Source organism: Delphinapterus leucas, chromosome 4, assembly GCF_059928025.1.
Source record: "Delphinapterus leucas isolate spDelLeu-1000000601 "Yukka" chromosome 4, BTC_Dleu_Yukka2, whole genome shotgun sequence".
Taxonomy (NCBI): domain Eukaryota; kingdom Metazoa; phylum Chordata; class Mammalia; order Artiodactyla; family Monodontidae; genus Delphinapterus; species Delphinapterus leucas.
Window position 1 is genome coordinate 83,068,368 of NC_143132.1, and position 18,922 is coordinate 83,087,289.

The 18,922-nt window shown below is 53.5% G+C and overlaps 1 protein-coding gene and 1 non-coding gene across 3 annotated transcripts; both read right to left on the bottom strand.

The window, feature by feature from the left end:
- Positions 1-405: 405 nt before the first annotated feature.
- Positions 406-18,439, bottom strand: EIF4G1 (eukaryotic translation initiation factor 4 gamma 1). 2 transcript variants are annotated; one of them, XM_022570626.3, is made up of 32 exons: positions 17,846-18,439; positions 17,530-17,623; positions 17,152-17,238; positions 15,852-16,028; positions 15,523-15,622; positions 14,329-14,441; positions 13,447-13,539; positions 13,182-13,248; positions 12,038-12,859; positions 11,684-11,772; positions 11,405-11,591; positions 11,179-11,312; positions 10,892-11,050; positions 10,553-10,738; positions 10,168-10,365; positions 9,815-9,961; positions 9,366-9,602; positions 9,051-9,155; positions 8,776-8,935; positions 8,472-8,572; positions 7,547-7,649; positions 7,206-7,308; positions 6,747-6,979; positions 6,485-6,603; positions 6,187-6,359; positions 5,760-5,885; positions 5,520-5,601; positions 3,882-3,980; positions 3,640-3,774; positions 3,433-3,514; positions 3,155-3,295; positions 406-1,031 (listed from the first exon to the last, which is right to left on the bottom strand). In XM_022570626.3, exons 2-32 carry the CDS (start codon positions 17,587-17,589, stop codon positions 847-849), a joined length of 4,803 nt encoding a protein of 1,600 aa, XP_022426334.1. In that variant the 5' UTR covers positions 17,590-17,623; positions 17,846-18,439; the 3' UTR covers positions 406-846. The 2 variants fall into 2 exon arrangements, with proteins under 2 accessions (XP_022426334.1, XP_089766876.1); XM_089910750.1 differs by having other exon boundaries at positions 10,553-10,741; positions 17,846-18,437.
- LOC115802380 (small nucleolar RNA SNORD66) lies at positions 8,652-8,727 on the bottom strand. Its single transcript, XR_004022850.1, has one exon. It is a non-coding gene; the product is annotated as a small nucleolar RNA SNORD66 (small nucleolar RNA).
- Positions 18,440-18,922: the final 483 nt, after the last annotated feature.

An 18,922-nucleotide genomic window follows, 5' to 3' on the forward strand; every position in this document is an offset into this window, starting at 1 on the left:
ATGGGGACAGAAAACCTCATTGTGTCCACGGTTCTCTTTTCAAGATGAGACCTTCAAGCCATAGGTTTCAGCTATAGACGGCCTGAAACCCAGGGCCTTCACACACAGGAGTCTGCATCACATTCTGGTAGGAGCCGAGACAGGCAAGTGTGTTCTATGAAGTACCCCACAGCTGTGTCCCCCTTCTCCCCTCCTAATCAACAGTGAGCCTTACCATGTCCACTTTGAGGGCCAACCCTCCAGGAAAGACTCCCTAGCCCTCCCGATCATGGACAGGGGAAGAGGCAAGAGGGGTGCCAAGTTACAGAGAACAGTGCTACAGTGCCAGCTCTGGAAAGGAGGTTGCCCACCTACCCAGACCCCTTCTCCAGAGGGAGCAGGCCATAAAGCAGAGAGGCAGTGAGCTTAATTGAATTCATGTTTAATAATTACAGGCACCGTGCCCCCCCTTCCCCCTGCCCAGGCAGCAGCAGGGGTGGTGCAGGGGCTGGGGCGTATGCCCCCAGCAGCGAGGACGGCAGTCCCAAGAGTGATTTTTCAGAAAATAAAAAAGGACCAGGGGCAGGCAGTGGTGCCCCCCCCCCCAAGACACACCAAATCTCAAGACTTTATATATATCTCTGTGCCCCAGGGGGAGGAGAGGGACACCTGGCAGCATCCTGGAGGGGAGCCCCAAGCAGCCCCAAGCCATCCTGCCTCTTCAGCCACTTTATTAACTCAGACATCGCACTACAGGCACCCACTGCCACTGCCGCTGCCGCTGCTGCCACCCCCCCTTGCAGTCCGGGCGGCTGGCTTGGCCATCCGAGTGTCCATGGGGCTCCAAGTCCCCGGCCCCACCCGCCCTCAGTTGTGGTCAGACTCCTCCTCCTCGGCCTCACGAAGCCACTTGAAGAAAGCTGTGACAGATTTAAGGGCCACACCCTTGCCCTGCTGTTCAGCGGGGTCCTTGCTACTCTCCCAACTATAGAAGGCGTCCTCCTTCACCACGTCCTCATCGTACAGCGCATCAAAGAACATCCGAAGCAGGTCTGCAAGCAGGCAGGACAGCAGTTACAGGCACACTGCCCACAACCACTCCATCCCCCCTCCCAGGGATCCCTCCCCTAAGCTCCACTGCTGAGACAAGGCCCTGACCCACCGTGCTGACATTTGTGTGTCTGGCCATTCCAGAGTAACTATGTCTCTGACAGGATGCTTATCTCATGATCTAAAAGACTGATGTGCAAGAGTGAGTCACTTGGCCAAAACTCAGAAACCTACATGCACACCCTCAGATCCACAACCGCTGCCTACGGACAGCCTCCCACCCCCATCCCACAGCAATGGCAGCAACAGATTATTTATCCCAAGCTTGTTCTCCAAATCCCATGCACACCCATCCCGGGGACCCTATACACTCAATTATCCACTCTGCCCTGTACTTTCAAGCCCAAGTTTCTCCCATCTAAACACAAAAGGCCTCCTTTACAACTGCTATCTCTTTACAGCCAAAAAGATCTGTCTTTTGACAAGAGATTAGTTGAATTCAAAGATTTCTGTCTATACCTGCTGTTTTTTTTCCCTCCTGATTCAGGTATTACTCTGTCCTTTCCAATCCAGATCCTGCCCCCTGCTGTACCAAATACTGTTTCTGCCAGGGTGGCCTCCATGTTTTCACACTCCAGAGGCCCTAACTTTCAGATCTGCTCCTATGGAATCCGGGCGCATCTAGCATTACTGACCACTTCCCTCTCCTAAAATCATTCTGTCCTTTGTTCATAGGGTCCTATCCTCCTTTGGTCCCTACCTGTGGAACCTCTACCTCCTCAAGGCTGTATCCCTTGGGCAATCCTATACCCTCTTGTGACTTGCACATGTGTTGCCCTGTGCCAGCAGTTCAAGAGATGGGCCTCCAGCCCTCACCTCTTCCTCTCCAAATGAAATCAGATACCCAGCTGTCTACCTGACTGACATCTCTGATCACCCCGACCAGGACCACAAACTCAACATGACCAAATTCAACTTGACCCAGTGTTCCCTACCGCCCAGTGAATGGCACCCCCCACTAACACCTCACCTGCTGAAACTATCTTGGGAGTCATATATGTCTTCCAATCTCTCACCACCCGCCCCCCAGGCCAGTGTGTGTCTTGAATCTGCCCACTCCTCTCCCATCTCCATTGCCACCAGTGAGGCTGAGTCACTACCAACACACCCCTGATCTGCTGATCCGGCCACATTCACATTCACCCCACTCCAAAACACTCTTCCCACTAATGGCCAGGATGATGTAAAAACTAAAAAAGAATGTTTAAAATCCTTGCTTAAAATCCCATAAAGGCCCTCTCCTATCCTTAGATTAAAGCCCAAAACTCATCCCATGGCTTACACAGCCCTGCATGACCTGGCCACATCCATCTCTCCACCCAACTTGCCTCACATACAACTGGTTGCTGTGCTCTCCCACCCACACTGGTATTCCTTCAACAGTTTTTACCTTGCATCATGTTTTCTACCTCAGAGCTTCCCTTAACACACAGTTCCTTCTTGTCAAGTCTCCCCCTCCCACTTGTCATTTAGCTCCCACGTGTCAATTCCCACTCATTCTCTGACTAGGTAAATTCTCCCAGAGAGTACCCTTGCAGGATCCATTTTCCAACATTCATCTTGACTCCATGCCAACATGGGAACTATGCTTGACTTAATCACTGCTAATATCCCAATGTCCTGGCACATGCCTGTTTGCTAAATGCATTAACCTCAGGCATGTTAACCTAAGCCTCAGTCTCCCAATATGGAAAAGGGGGGAACACCATCTACCCTAAACAATAGTTGTGAGGATTAACTGAGGCAAAGAAAAGCAGCTCAGCCCTGTACCAGGCAGAGGGAGCACAGGATACTTGGGAAACGTTACCATTTATCACCTCTGCACTCCTGGCATCTAACAGTTGGCTAGGCACAAAACAGGTAGTCAATTAACCTTCAAGGCCGAGTCTTGCACTTGTAGGTAAGGAAACAAACAAATGTTTGTTGCAGGGGAAAGGACTCAACCATCAGGATATTTTGCTCTCCAGTGACCACCCACTTCTCCTGGATTGAGACCCTTTCCACAACTGCCCCTACTATCTGGTAGTCCCTCCAGCCCACCCCATCCCTGTGGCCTGGCTCTTACTGGGGGGCTGTTCTAAGGTCACTACAAGGGCCTGGAGGGCATAGAGCGCCTGCAGCTCCTTCTGCTCGTCATATAGGTACTTCTGTAGCAGTTTCGCTCGCGCTTTCAGCACCGCAACATCCACTCGGAGAGGAGTCTCAACTACAGGGAGGAAGACAGGGATAAGTGGAATAATGCACCCTCAGCCTGGTTCAGAACTGGAGACAAAGACCAAAACCTCCCTCCCTCCATATCTGTCGGGCCCACCCTTGCCCCACCAACTCCCTGGCTCCTCTTACAGATAATTGCAGAATAGCAGACCGTTGTCATGAGAGCTCGAACTAATGTGTTGGATGCTACCTGCTGCTCATTCACGTTGGCCTGTGCAGAAGAAAGACAAATGGCCCATAAGTTCTGAATTATGCCTGGAAGGCTCCATTCTTGCTGCCCTCACTTGCACTACCTTCTCCTTTATCTCTCTCCCCCAATATCCAGGAGAAATATACCTCTATCCAGTCAAACACCCGCTGGTTACTGCTGCCCTCCTTCAGTAGCTTCTCCAGCTGCTTGCTCAGCTCCTCAGAGGACAGCAACCTCTGGCCAGGGGCTTCTGACTCCTCTCCCAAGGTATACTCCACCTTCTGCAAGGAAAAAGGCCCACAGTTGGGAGGTAACTGTGTCACGTGAGATGAGGGAAGAGGAAAGGACTGGCTGACCCCAACTGCTAGAGTTAAGTCCAGCTGCAAACCTGCGCAGTGACAAAGGCACCGACATCCTGGCCTTCAGGTAAAAATTCCTTCCAGCTGAGTCCAGCCTCTCGCCACAGCGTCCCCACCTTCTTGGGACCCTGGAAAACATAAGACCAACTTAGCAACTCTCTTTCTCTCCAAGAAGCTAACAGCTCCACAAATGTCATCCAACGAATGCCTACTGAAAGCCCACTAGGTGCCTGCTAGCAGCTCAGGATGCTACAGAGGTACTGAATGGGAACAGTATACCTACGGTCTAGTAACGGGCACAAACGTCAGTCAAATAACCACCCCAAGTCACAAGAACTCACCCACCACCATGCTATGAGACCTGGGGGATGGCCTGAGACCTCTAGGAAAATGTCAATTAGCTGTCACAGGATTCTCAAAGAATTACTGGACCACAAAATGTAAACAACCAAATCCAAATATCTCATCCTAGCCTTCCACACTCATCTACATTTTTTTCTAAAATAGCTTAGTTTTTCATTACTGCAAGTAACAAATGCTTATGGAAGAGAAAAACATCTCACCAGTATGCTTATTTGGTTCCCAAGTCCAGAAAACTTTAGAAGCAGATGTTAAGTCCCCACCCCCAACCCAACACAAATCAGAGATCTTCATGTAAACGGCAGTTTGAGTTCATTTTCTATAAAGGGCAAGAGATTCTGAAGCCATCACTGTTTTACAATAACAGATATTCAGGATGACGCCATCAACCCTTGACAAAATTACTGTACTTCATGGATTTTAAAAACGCCCATTTTAACACCACTAAAACTGAGTTGGCTCACAGCTGGCATATTACCACATTTTAAAAATATGACCATGTCTTTTTTTTCTCAGCAGTGCATACATAAGATGTTGTAGAATCTATGGCACCTTAGAGTCAATGAAATACATAAATAGTCCCATATGCTTTTTCTTTTAAATTATTATTTTAAATTTCTCAGAAACTATCCTGGTGCGTATTTCTACCTAAAACAAGTAATATGCTGCTGAAAGAACAATTCCTCTCGATTCAAAGACTTACTCCTCTAAGTTCCAGATAGCTGAACTCTTTTAAAAAACTGCACTTCCCAACATCTCACCACTACTAAGTACCACACCCAACTTGCCTTTCCCATCATTTCACCCTTCTCCTTGCTAATCAAAATTAATTTTAACAAAGCAGTTTCTGTTGTGAACGTTACCAAATAGACACCCTTTTGCAACTTCACAGTACTTAAGGCACTCCATTTCAGCTATTTTATTTCACACTTTACTTCACACTGTTGTTTTCATTAAGCTGTCGTTTCTTTTCCAACTTGTTTCCTAACTGTGTTTTTATTCACTGTTGTGTTCCCAGTACCTAGTATACGGTAAATGTTCTAAAAGATGCTAGTTGAATGAATGAGTGAATCAATCAAGGGCCTAGGGCCTTAGATTCTCGTTCTCCTCCAGCCTTGGCCAGAACCTACAACAGGCACTGGTCTGAGGGAGAGTGCCAGCCTCGACATTTCCTCTCCCAGGTACCCACACAGCACTACCATCCCACCAAAGGACCATGAGGCTTCAGGGTCACTGCCAGCACCCAAAACCACATGGTGGGAAGAGAAGTTCTCAACACACTACCTCTGAAAGGCTCTCTCACTCACCATGCTTTTGCATAGGAGCCCCAGGATCTCCAGCAACAGGGAAGCAGCTTTCCCCAGGGGTCTCAGAGGTTTTGTAATCTCCCTACAAGAGAAAAATCCAGTGTTGATAGCCTTCCACGCCCTCTCAACACACTATCCCATCCCTCCCTAAAGCCGGGGGTCTAAGTTGCCACACCTCCCCTCCCTCTCCCCTCTTCTTCCTGTTTTTACCTCCCCTGAATTCCACCAAAGGGGACTAACCTGAACAGCTCCCCCATGGGCACCCCACCTTCATGCAGAATGGGCGTTACCAGTTCTGCTAGGTAGAGCCACACATGAGGGATGTCAATTTCCATGTCTTCAGCCAATTCCAGGATTTCATAGAGCCTGCAAAGAGAATTCAAAGTCAGCTAGGAGAGACAAGCTGCACTCCTACCCTCCTGCTGGGGCAACAAAGGCACGGCTAAAGGATCAACCGTGGAGCACTTCAGCAACACTTCCTAAACATGGGGCAATTATCTCAAACTAAGGCCGTCGTCTTCTCCTTAGATGGCTCACCCCCAACCCTGCCAAAAGTTATGTTGACCAGGATGGCTGAGGAGCCTACATTCTTATCTAAGGTTCCACGGGTCCTACAAAGGAGGGAAATTTGTGGGTATGTAAAAGTGGGAGGCCCACCAAGTCATACCCTTGGTAGTACTGAGCAGTGGAGAGGTGCCCGGCACAGAGCAGCTGGTGCAGCAGTCGCCCCATGTGCTCACGGGCAATGGCGCTGCGCTCCAGCGTGGACTCGATGCCGTGCCGCACAAAGATGAAGAGCAGCGAGGGCGAGGCCAGCTCCTGCACACACTGAACCGCCTCCTGCAGGGGTGCAGCGCACAGAAGAGAGACCAGTCACTGTCTGGCCCAGACCCTACACCCATGCCTGTCGGCACAGGCCCCTTCCCGCCCACCCTGCTGTCACTCAGACCACTCCCACTGCTTACCTTCATGTCATTGAGATGGAGGTATTCCTCAATGATGGCCCTGGATTTCTTCTCCAGCTCCTCTTCAGAGAGCGCAGCCTTCGGGGGACTCACAGGGGGCAGGGCAGCTTCTCGCTTCACTGAGCGTAGAAAAACAGATCAGAGATTCTTCAATTCCAGTCTTCCTAGCAAGCAGGGTCTGGAGCCCTGAAGACACTGTCTGGGTACTAGCTAGTCCCAAACCAGCCCACACCCTTCCCTTCCCCACCCCCCAGCCCCTTACCAGCATCCCGCCCACGGTCCCGATCCTCCGTGAGGCTAGCTGCCTTGCGCAGTCCCTCAGGCTGAGAGGGCCGCTCTCTACTCCGCTCCTCCACTTCCTTGCTGAAGCTCCGCTTGGTGGCGGGTGTCCGTGCGCGATCAAGCCGGTCACCACGGTCACCTCCCCGTTCACTCCGCTCTAGGCGGTCTCCCCGGTCCCCAGCTTTCTCACCTCGTTCCCGGCTCAAGCTACTCCTGGAAGAAAGACAGGCACATCGTCTCTCACCTGTACTGCCCACATGCACTCCTGTTTAACTATCCAACATGCTGAGCAACTGTCAGGCCTTGTTCTTGTCATCAGGTATATGCCCCAATCTCAGCCAGGAGCTCTGAGCATTACAGGTGTAAGGATTCCTATGGCAGCAGTCAAAACCCAATCAGTACTCCCAGTGTGAAAACAAAGACACCGAGGAAACCTCACCTCTGTACCACACGTCTGTTATCTGTGCTTTCTGTAGGTACTGCTTGTTGAAGGGCTGAGAAGCGATTCAAGGTACTAGTAGCTGGACGAGCAGCTTCTGATGCTGGGGAGGGAGAAAACCCAGATTAAAACCTATTTCCGTACATCCTATCTCCTACTCGCCAATTTAGGACGCTTGGTCCTAGTCCTGACACTAGAGTAGTTCAGTCCCTAGTGCCAAGTACACACTGCCTGTATTACCTAACTAACCACTCTGTAATGAAAGCCCCTGGTACAGAGAAGACGCTGCCCTCAGGAGAGCTGATTCCTGACCACCCAGCTCTTTACAGTGGCCTCCATACCTGCATCGGAGGGCTTGGCTCCTGAGCCTCCACTGCTACCCTTGCCCCAGCTCAATCGTCCTCCAGGTGCAAACAGCTGGTTGTTAGAATCAATGGAGCCAGGCTGAGGAAGGAAAGGGAGTGAGAGTCACGGGTCTGATCCAGCCAAAGCCCCCGCCAGCCCTCACCACACACAGCCGTAAGGGGCCCAGACCAGGGGCCAGGAAAACTTTCCCTGTAAAGGGCCAGACAGTAAATATTCATTACAGACCAGGCAGTTTGAACTACTCAACTCTGCCGCTGTAGCACAAGAGCAGTCACAGACAATACTTAAAAGGGATGAGTGTGGTTATGTTCCAATAAAACTATGCACACTGAGGGCTTCCCTGGTGGCGCAGTGGTTGAGAGTCCGCCTGCCGATGCAGGGGACACGGGTTCGTGCCTCGGTCTGGGAAGATCCCACATGCCGCAGAGCGCTGAGCCTGCACGTCCGGAGCCTGTGCTCCGCAACGGGAGAGGCCACAACAGTGAGAGGCCCGCGTACCGCCAAAAGAAAAAAAAAAACAACTATGCACACTGAAATTTAAACTTTATATAATTCCTTAACACAAAGTATCGTTCACTTTTTGATTCTTTTCAACCATTAAACAATGTAGAAAACTCTCATTCTTAGCTTGCGGGCTGTAGAGAAGGAGGGAACGGCTGGATTTGGTGTGCATGTCAGGGTGCTGACCAGTGGTCCAGACCAATGTGAATACATCCCCTAGAGCTGGCAGTCCCGTCTCTAGCAATCTAACCAGCTAGTCTAAGGGGGAAAACTGAGCTGTCACCTTCCCAACCTCAGACAAGTGAGGGGATTAAGATCCAAACCTGTGCTTAAGGCCCATCTGACCCCTCTTTATCCTCCCATCACTGACATCAGCCCTTCCAACACACACACCCCTACCTTCGTGATCTTAGTGAGTCGTGAGGTGTCAATAGGGCGGCTGCCCTTGCTGATGGGCACTGTGTTCCAGCCACCATCATCCACAAGTGGAAGGCCACGGCCTGGGACAAAAAGGAAAGCATACTGGAATGATGGGTAAGTCCCAAGAACCCCATTTGCGAGGGCTGCCCCCAGCCTCCCTTCCTCAGATCCTCAGTTCCATCATGGGGTCTCAGTGGCCCAGACACGTGGCACTAACAAGAAGTCATCAGTGGAAAGCACAACCCCTCACACTGTCCCTCCTCAGTCCCAGCCTCAAACTCACTGATGGGTGGGCCTGGAGGGCCACCCCGACGCTTGTCGCCGCCCTTGGCCATTAACTGCTGCACTTTTATGTGCTCCCGATGCTCCTCCATCTCAGCTTCCTTGTGGATTTGGTCAATCGTCTTGGGACCCTGGTCCCCTCGACGCGGCACCCAATTGCTCTGTGGCGACAGGCCAGTCACAAGGTAATTACATCAGACAGGGCCAGACAAAAGTGTCAGGAACTGGGACTGTGGGGTCAGAGGCAGCAAACAGTGAGAAAGAGGGGACACACACCCGTCGCAGATCCAGCACGTCTTGCAGCATAAAGCGGATTCGGGATGAAGTCTTCTTTTCCTTAATGATTTTTTCCATCTGGTTGAAATACTGATCCATCCGGGGCTAACAAGAAGCAAAGGGATCAAGTTCAGGAACTTCTAAAACTTCACCTCCAACTACAGGCCATGCCCCTCCTCAGGCCTTCAGCTCCGCCACTGTAGCTCAGTGGCACACAGTGCAACTCAGACACAACAGCTGGGAAGGGTGTCTGCCAGCGGACCGCAGACCCCACGCGCTTCAGCCTGTCCTCTCCCATACCCCAGGAGCCCCTACCTTGGCCTTTTCAAAGTCCAGGTCTTTGCCAATGGTGGTGAGCAGACGGCAAAGGCATTCGAGGGACTCTTCATCATGGTTCTTAAGTAGTTTAACCACACAGTCGTGCATGATTGCCTCTGTTAACATCTTCAGCTTGAACAACTCCCCGATAAACTTGATATTCCCTAAAGAGCGCCGCCGGGCTATGTCTCGAGCCTCTTCCAGCTCTTCCTTTAGGCGTCCCCGTTCCTCTGCCTGCCGGTCATGGGACAGGGACCACATCAAAAAGACAGCCAGCCACTCAGCTATAACTGTTCTCTCTTCCACTATCTAGATTCCTAAACCTAGCAGCAAGCACTCACGTCCTAAGGCAGAGAAACCCCCAAAACACCAATATCCCCACCCCCACTTCTGCAGCTGAGTAGCATCTGGGTGAGCAGTGGAACTGGGAATGGAGTTTCTCTCACCGTAGCAGCTTCATCCATCTCTTTTTGCTTCTTCTCAAAAACCTCATCATCATCTTTGTCTTTTTCAAACTCTTTCTGACATCGATTTAACAACAGTTTTCGGAAGTTCACAGTCACTGTTGGCTTTTCTGTAGTGGGCACTTTCAGCTGTATGTCAAAGAGAACGTCACATTCAGACTAGTCCAGGGCAGGGAAAACCCTCCAAAAGTCTTCAACTACCTGACCCAGGAAGACCTCTGGCCCTGGCTCTGCCACCAACAGCACAGGATAGAGAACCAAGAAGCTGGACTCAGAGTCTTAGGAAGAGAAGTGGGAAGCTAAACCACAAGGTTTATAAAACAGTGGAAACTAACCGCCATGAGGCAGCGGCACATGTTGGCATAGGCCACGGAGAAGTTGGGTTCTGAAATGGCCTTCTCGAAGATGAGGTCAATGACCCCTTTGAGGCGTTCCTCGGTGTCGATGGCTAGCTGCGTCACCTGCTTCATCAGCTGCTGGAACATCTGGGGTGTCAGCTTATTCAGGATGGAGCGCACCCTGCGGAACAGGTCCTGGAGAGAAGAGGAGACGGAGAAAGCACAGAATCCAGTGAGGTTTTCAGAAGAACAGGGGCTGCTGGGAGGGATGGACAAAGTAGATACCAGTGATGAGAATGGACAGAGGCAAAGAGGGCAAGGCTGGCTCAGAGAGCAGACCTTGCAAAGAAGGAATGGAGACCAAACCACGACTTGCAGGTACCTGGGTTTTGCTGCCATCAGTGTCCTCCTCCCCTCGGTCCTTATCAGTCACTGTCCGCTTGCTACTGGGTTTCCAGGCCTTCTCTGCTTTGTTCAGCTTTATATCTTCAGTCATTGACACTGTGGCAATGATCTTGCGTGGCTCCTTTCGGGGGCCCTGCTGAGATCGCCGGGGTCCCAGACCAGCCTGCTAAGCAAGGAGCAGGGACAAGAGAAGCCACGGAGCTAGTCAGCACGACCTACTACCACTACCACACATCTCCAGGGCAGACTTCTCCCCACCCCCACAATGAGATACAGGAAGCCAACACCCCCAACTCCCCTTGCCAGTCCCACTCACCGGCCCTCGGGGCAGCTCCCCACCTGGCCCACCCCTCGGGGGCCCACGGCTGCTAAGGGCTGGTCGGCCAAGGTTGGCAAAGGACGGAGTGAAGTCTGGGCCACAATTTATGCCTGGAAGTCTGGCGGGATCCAGTGGCCGCAATGGTGTTTTATTGGCCTGCGAAAAGGATGGGGAAGGTATGAGAAACAGGCTAGGGCTAGCTACTGACCACTCTTTCAAGACCTCTGGCTCCTCCCCAGCCAGCCAACCTGCCCAAACTTACCCTCTCCCTTAAGCCCACCAACCTTATCCAACACCACATCACTGATATGGGGCAATCCCTCTGGCTTCTGCATACTGGCAAAGATGAACTGAAAGCCAAGCAGGAACTCACGGTCATAACGCTTTTTCTCCTCAAGGTTTAGAGGCTTCCACTGATCTGCAAGGAAAACAGGATGAACCAATCACACTGCTTTCTCCTGGGGCCCTGGTAAGCATACTCAACCCTTCTCAACCCTTCCTTCTGCATACCTGACTTATATTCATACTTCTGTTCCCCCGGCTGGATGTTCTCAGCATTTTGAATCTTGTCTTCCTTTGAGTCCCAGGTCTCGTCTGCTTCCTCTGGTCGCGGGGGCACACTGCTGCCCTCAGGCTCTGGGCTGGGACTGTTGCCTACAGGAGGCTGATTTTCTACCTCTGGTACTCCTGGGTTCACCTGTAACCATTGGACATTCCGTTTTGGTTGCAGTGTGACCGCTGTTCCACACCCAAACTTTGCCCTTCTCCCTCCACTTTCTGATCCCTTACCTCCTTGAAGGCATCTAGAAGGTCTCCTACAGCCTCCTTCTTATTGAGATCCTTAATTTTCCGTCTCCTCTTTGGCACAGATACTGCCACTATTTGGGGGGGAGGAGTGAGAATAACTTAAGGAGTACCCCAAACCCCTCAGAAAAATAAAAAGCAGCCACTGTACAATATTCCCTTTTTTCATCACACCCTCTCTTGACTTAGAATTCCTTAATCTAACCCTTAGGTTAGATGGAATCTAACCCTTCCATTACAGGGCTTCTATGACCCAGACACAACGTCACGAGAAGTCATCAATGAAGAAAAAGAACCACACCCAGCGTGCCCCACCTCTACCATCCAGCCACACCTTACCTTGGGTGGCTGATGCCACCTCCAAATTCTGGGACAGGTGGGCTGGGACAGGGGTGCTCTCTAGGGGGAGCGGTTCCTCTCCTCCCTTCTCACCCTCAGCTTCTCCTTCCTCTTCCTCTTCTTCCTCTTCCTCCATGTCCTCCTCCTGAGCAGGGGAAGCAGCTGGAGGAGCCACAGCTGGAGTGGCAGAAAGGATGGTGGGGGGAGCCACCGATGCTGTAGCCTCCTTGGCCTGCTCCTCTGGTTCACGGACGGGGCTTAAGTCCACAGCTGGTGGCGAGGGGGCTCCGTTGAGCAGCTCCTCAGGTTGGGCAGTTGGAGCAATGGGCATGGGGGATTCAAAGGGACAAGCCGGGGGAGGGAGAGGGGCAAGCTCTGGGCTCGACTCCAACTCTGGTTCCAAATTCTCAGATAGGACTGTGCCATTAGGCTCAGGAAGAATTTCCACCTTGTGAGATGCCAGGGGGGTGGGAACCTGGAGAGGACTGGAAGAGAACTCAGATTCTGGAACTGGTTTGCTAAGTGTCACTTCTACTTCCAGTATGGGTTCAGCGAGGGGAGTGGGTTCTGGAGAGAGGCAATATGGCTCCCCAGTTTCAGGGGGCATGGGGGTTGATTCTTCTACAGATGTTTGTATCATCCCCGTTGTCATAGTGTCCCCAGGAATAGGGAGGACTGTGAGATTAGGCTCAGACCCCGGTTCCAAGACTGGGGGTGGTGATGGGGTCGGAGAAGGTGATGAAGGCTGGGATTCTGAAGGGCTGTGCTCTGGGCCAGGCAGTCCTGGCCGCTCCCCAATGATTGCTCCCTGCGACCGGTCATCTGCACCATAGGAAGAACGAGTAATTAGAGGCAAGTCTTTCACTGCTACTGCTCTTCCTCCTCCCAGCCAAGCATTCCCAACCTAACAGCCCCCTACACACACACCAGTCTTCTCCCACCTAGGTCTTTTCCATTCTCATTCAAAATCCAATCTACCCTAAAATCTGACTACCTGACACCTAGTTCTTCTCTGAAAGGAAAACAGGATGAACCAATCACACTGCTTTCTCTGGCACCCAGTTCAAGTCACTCCACTTCCTTGGTTTTTTAAATGTTCACACTCCTTTTCCCCATAAAGGCTCTGCCCCACCTGCTTACTTACCTGGCCGGACAACAACAGCAACCTGGGGTGTCTCCCCATTAGCCTGAGGCTCCAGACCACCTCCCGTCTGCAGGACACAAAGGGTTACCAAGTTTGCCCTGAAGAGTCCCACAACCCTTCTTTACTAGAGCCATTTCTACTTTAGCCGCCTAGAAATCCAGGAAAGCAGGGACATAAATCCCTTAGTTGAAGAAAAAGATCCAGGGACCTAGGAGTCCAGGGCAGAACAGCCATCCCAGCCAGGGCATCACTCAAAGAACAGTACCTGGGGAGGGGTGGGTGTGGAGGCAGTGCGGGCCCCAGACATGATCTCCTCCGTGATATCCTTCCCTCCTTGGTTTGGGTCTCGAATTCGGATCTGGGGGAAAAGAAAGCTACAGGATGAGTGGGAAGCAGGAGGAACCCACCTCTCCACCCTGCCCCACTCCTAGGACTCCCCACCCCTCACTGAGAAGCAGGCAGGTGGGTGCCAGAAACTCCATGAGTTCTACTGTCAACCCATCCAGCTGCTCTTATAGTCTCCTCTTGGCCGCTACCCCTAAGACACCCTTGACCTCACAGCAGCCACGTACATCACAATGCTCCTCCCTCCCTCATCCCTGCCCAACCAGAAGTCCCCAAGAAGTGGCTGCATGCCCTGGGGCCCAGGACCCCCATATAGCACCCATCCGGCTCACTTGTGGCTAGTCTGCTTGATCTCTGGGGGCAGAGACCAGATCCAGTGGGTGGAGCGAGGGTGACTCAGCGGCTTCCCCAGCCCTGGCACCCTATTCTGGGCACCACGCCCAGGGCTTGAGGACCGAGCAGAGGCGGAGGCCTCAAGAGCTTCCAGGACTGGGGGGTGGGGCCACAGAAAGCAAACCATTTCCAAGGCAAGCCACCAGAAACCCAAAACCAAACTTAGATGTTACGGACCCAGGACCCAGGTCTCTAAGGAATTTCCCCACCAGACACTCCAATCTTCCAGTAAGCTTCTTCTACACGGAAATCTTAGCACCTTACAAAGAACCTAAGCACTTCACACATCCCCATTCTCTGCCTACTCTCAGCTGAAGATCTCCCTCAATTTCCTGCTCCCTGACCCACAATGTGCCTGACCTTGATTCTCCCTTTCCCAGATATCCTAGAGCCCCCTGCTGCTACTCACCGTCTTCCGCTCCCTCTTGGGAGCAATCTGGGGTGGCTGGTTCATCAAAACCGGCGGGGGAGCCACACCAGTGGGAAATTGCTGCACACCCTGGGCTGGGTAGTAGGCGCCAGCTTGGGGGGCGGGAGGGACACGGAAAGGAAGAACAGTGGCAGGGTCAGAGCCCAACCACATACAAATGCCTGCTTGAACACCTCCCACCCCCTGGAGAACCTCTCATCACCCACAGCTGGCCCCTCGCCCTGCCCCACCCTCCTCCCCAAGGGAATGAGGTGTCTATCAAAGCTGGGGAACCAGTCTGAACTGCGTTTACAAGAATTCCTAACACTGACACACACACCCCTTGTAGGCAGGCACTTCTTCCCCACCACACACCAGCTACCAGGACTATGTCTGCTCCTCTTCTACCCCGTAAGGTAACACGTACGCACCCCACCCCCAGCAAAACACACACATATACTCTGAGAGAGCAGCAACTACTTAACCTGAAACAGAATCAGGTCTTTGGCTGGGAATGATAAAAACAGATTTGCCAACCCTGTTCCATTCAACCTGAGTCCAATTCCAGTCTCCAGCCCTTTGCTAAGGGGCAAGGAAACAAAAAGTAACATTATGAACCAGGCCCAGGATGAGAAAAATTCCTTAAAGCAATGGTCTCCAAAATGGGATACATTCTTTAATATCATCCATAACCTCCACTTGTTTGTTTCTGACAAGCAACATTAAGTGCTATTTGTCTAAATTATGCATACGTATAACAAACAAAAACATACATTAAAAGTACATACTCAAAATTTTTCCTGATGGTCAAAAAATTTTGGAAACCACTGCCATAAAGAACAGACTAATCCTTTCCTAGAATATAAATGAAAAACAGCTACAGAAACCTCTCAGATCCATGTTACATGGGCTCCCCCCAACCATGGAACGAGTGTCACAGGGAATATTTACTAATAGGCCTTCAAACTAGTGCTTGAACTGTATTCCTTGACACGGGGAGGAGTCCAACTCTCAGCAACAGTATAAAATCCTCTCCGCACCACCCCCCAACACCAGTTACATATTAAGCACCAATCCCTGCTACCCCTGTCATTTTTAGACCAAGAAACAAGGCTGGGAAGGGTCTTAGCAATTAACAGGTGAGTTTAGATGCTCCCTGGGACTCACTCACACCTGACTCCCTCCCCTGCTTACCGTAGGTCCCAAACTCTGTAGGGCTTGCACCCGGATAGAAGCTTGGGGCTCCCGGCTGCACGGGATACTGCTGTGTCGGGACAACATATGTGGAACGCCCCTGGTGGAGGGGAAGGGGGAGAAGGAGGGGAGAGGAGTTGACGGAGCTACGAATACCGTATCAGACTACAAAGAGAATATAAGGCAAGACAGGACAAGCCAACTCTAGGCGATGACCAGAAGAAAGTCCCACCTCTGGAGAAGAGATGGGACTGGGGGGTCAGGGTAAGGAAAGTGGGAGTTGGGGTACAAGGTTGTGTGGCCTCCAGCCCCCAAGCCTCCAGCCTCACCTGTCCAGGGATGTAGTAGGCCCCCTGGGAGGCTGGGTAGGAGATCTGGGAAGGGATCATCATTACTTGGGATCCAGCAGGGTAGACATGGGCAGCTGGGCCAGGGCGGGCGGGGGCTGCACTCTGCACTCGGGAGGCTGCACTGCTCGGGGGCTGGGCCCGGCTAGGGTAGAAGTGCTGTCAGGAGGGAGGAAGGCAGTTGGCACTGGGAAGGGGAGGAAGTGGACAGCAAAATGGCCATTCTGCTATGTCTCTAGTCTGGACAGAAGTGCCAGGGGCTTTGGAGCATGGGGACCAACACTTCCAAGATTCACCTGACCAAGTGATGTTTAAGTGGCCTCTTGTACTCACAATGTGCCCTCCAAACTCAGATACACACTTTGCACTCTGCATATTTACTCCCTCCTTGCCATGCATACTCATGTCACCTCCTCCAGTCTATCCTTCAGCAGAGGCTTCCTAACATCCAGATGCATCATGCCTAAGTAAAGCCTTTTTCAGCAACATACTCCCCAGCATGCACTGCTCCACCCTAAGGTACTGAGGAGCTAACCGCTAACATGCAAGTCTCCCAGTTCCCAGATACGCGCTATGCAAGATTTAGCCCCTAACATGCATTGGTCAGCCTCAGAATGAGGACCTGGACAGCAAACAAGTCCCCACCCTGAGGAACCCCAGTCCCTGTCTCTAGCCCCTGACTAGGGTGGAGGGTAATGGTGAGACCAGGAGAGAGTCCAGGATTAGCAAAGGGGTATTACCTGCAGAGACCTGAATCCTCCCTGAGAGCACATGGGGACAGGAAAGAAGAGAATTATCCCCAAGGTGAGGGGAAAAGATGAAGGAAAATATGAAGGACGCAGGACAAGAATCCTCTCCCACTTAATAAGGAAGAATTTAGGGAATAGAGAAAGGCAAGAACCAGCTGGAGTGTTTATCTTCCCACAGTCCAAAGAGAAAGAAGGGATGGGGGGGAATGGAGCAATGGCAACCTCCCAGTAAAAGGAGGAAATAGGGAAGCAGGGCCCAAAGAGTTGGCAGCAGGGCCGAACACTGCCCCCAATTCTTAAGGCACCAGGACCCCTAGTAATGCCATCCCCACCGACTATATACTAACCGAGGGGCCAGCCACCGTAAGTAATCAACAGTGCGAAGTGCAGAGCCCCATGAAAGAACACATAGCAACTGTCAGGAAACTGGGGCAGGTACAGGGCCTCCGTAGTTTCCATCCTAGGCCCAAACTGGCCTAAGCTTTACGTGGCTCCCACCCATGCCCCCTACTCCCCTCCCCACAGCCCCTCACCTGGCGGGGCTGAGAAGGCGTGTTCATTTGTGTCGCTTGAGGCGTACTGAACACCACCGGTGCTGTCTGCCCCGGGGGAAACGCTGGCTGAAGGGGGGAGACCAGATTTCAGCAAGAGGGGAAACCCAGGTGGGGCAGAAACTCAAGCTGGTGAAGGGGGCAGATCTGTGGCAAGAGCCTCAACAGTCCACATATACCCTCCCCATGACAGCCCCTGGGAACAGCCCAGGGGCCGTGTCTCAATTTGGCAGCAGGAAGCTGCACTTTGCCCTGACACAGAAAGGGGTGGGAAAATCCAGAGGCTGGAACCTGTTCCTGACCCGGCTGCCTGGTCTCCCCAACCTGCACCCCAGTCACTGCTAATTCCTCCCTAATTACCTGTGGGAGTCCAGGGGATGGGGCAGGTGGGGGGCCTGTGGGCTGTGGAGCTTTGTTCATTTCATTTGGTGCCACATCAGGGTCCCCCCAGCACCTGTTGGGAAAGAGAGGAGCTCAGAAAGGGGAAGGGACCCAAGCTGAAGGCAAATGGAGTGGGGGAAGGGCTGAAGCAAGGGCTGGGGCCCGCAGCGAGCCCCGGAGGCGCCAAGCGGGTGAAGGAGCATTAAAGACCCAGCTTACGTCCCCACCAACACCCTGTCAAACCCACACCGCCTCCAACCACCCCCCTGGCCTGCTGAAATAGCCCCTCACTCACCCCCTCGGTTAAGAATAAATCCACGGTGCGGCCTACAGGTTCTGGGCATCCGAGGGCCTGGGGTTGGGAGGTGAGGGGTATCAACCTGGCTCCGCGGGGCCCAAGACCAACCAGACCGGAAATTCCAGGTCTCGCTGGCACCAGGCTCCCGGATCACAAACGGAGCTAGCAGCTTCGGCCGTGGTGTCCCCACCCCCCACCCGGGGACACCGGGTTCGGGGCCTGGCCCGGGGGCACACGAGGCACGCCTGCCGCGGGTGACCGCGGGGGCACCCGCGCGGGGCCAGAGACGAGGCCTGCCGCTGCCCAGGAGTGGAGGCCAGGAAGGGCGGTAGTCGGGCCGTAAAAGGCCAGGCGGGCGGCGGCCGAAGAGGAGCCGGTTTGAAGCAAGTGAGGGTCGGCCCGGAGGGCGGGCGGGGCCGGGGGCTCCTCCCTGCCCGCCGCCGCCGCCTCCTTCCCCTGCGCCCTCCCTGCGCAGCGCCGGCCAGTGCCAAAGAACAACGTGTCACTTCCCGGCGGCCGGGCCGCAAAGGGGGGAGGGGGCGGCGGGCCGGGAGCCGCGGTGCCTGCGCCCGCGGGGCCTCCTCGGTTCGGACCGAGGTGGCACTTAGCGGCCGGGGAACCCGGCGCCCTCCCAGCCCGCGGGGACCGCATATTCCGGCCCCGCGCTCCCCCACCCCCACCCAGCAGCCAGGCCGGGCCAGGCCGGGCACACGTGGGCCGGGGATCAGGCCCTGGCGGGCCGGGGCCCGGGCTTGGGCCACGGGGCCAGGGCGCCGGGGCGGCGGCGCAGGGTAGCCGGTCCGGGCCCGGATGGCGGCGGATGCGGGGGGAGGGGGTGGGGGGGCCGGGTCGGGCCCGGACATGGCGGCTTTACCTTCAGTCTCCTTCAGTCCGCGCGGCCGAGCCCCACGCAGCCGCACAGACGTAGTCCACAACCATTTCCGGCTCCCCGCACGGATCCCGCTCGGCGGCCACCGCTTCTCCGCAGGCGCAGCCGGCGCCCCCACGTGACCGGCGCAGAGGGCGGGGCTTCGCCCGGCGCCGTGGAGCACATGGGATTTGCCCCGCCTCGTC

Excerpts from the sequence above, each read along its gene's own strand:
- EIF4G1 (XM_089910750.1), bottom strand. The coding sequence starts at position 17,589 with ATGAACAAAGCTCCACAGCCCACAGGCCCCCCACCTGCCCCATCCCCT. Across the intron at positions 11,592-11,683 it reads TTCTAGATGCCTTCAAGGAG|GTGAACCCAGGAGTACCAGA; the intron begins GTAAGGGATCAG and ends CAATGGTTACAG. Across the intron at positions 10,742-10,891 it reads GGGAGCTGCCCCGAGGGCCG|CAGGCTGGTCTGGGACCCCG; the intron begins GTGAGTGGGACT and ends CTCCTTGCTTAG.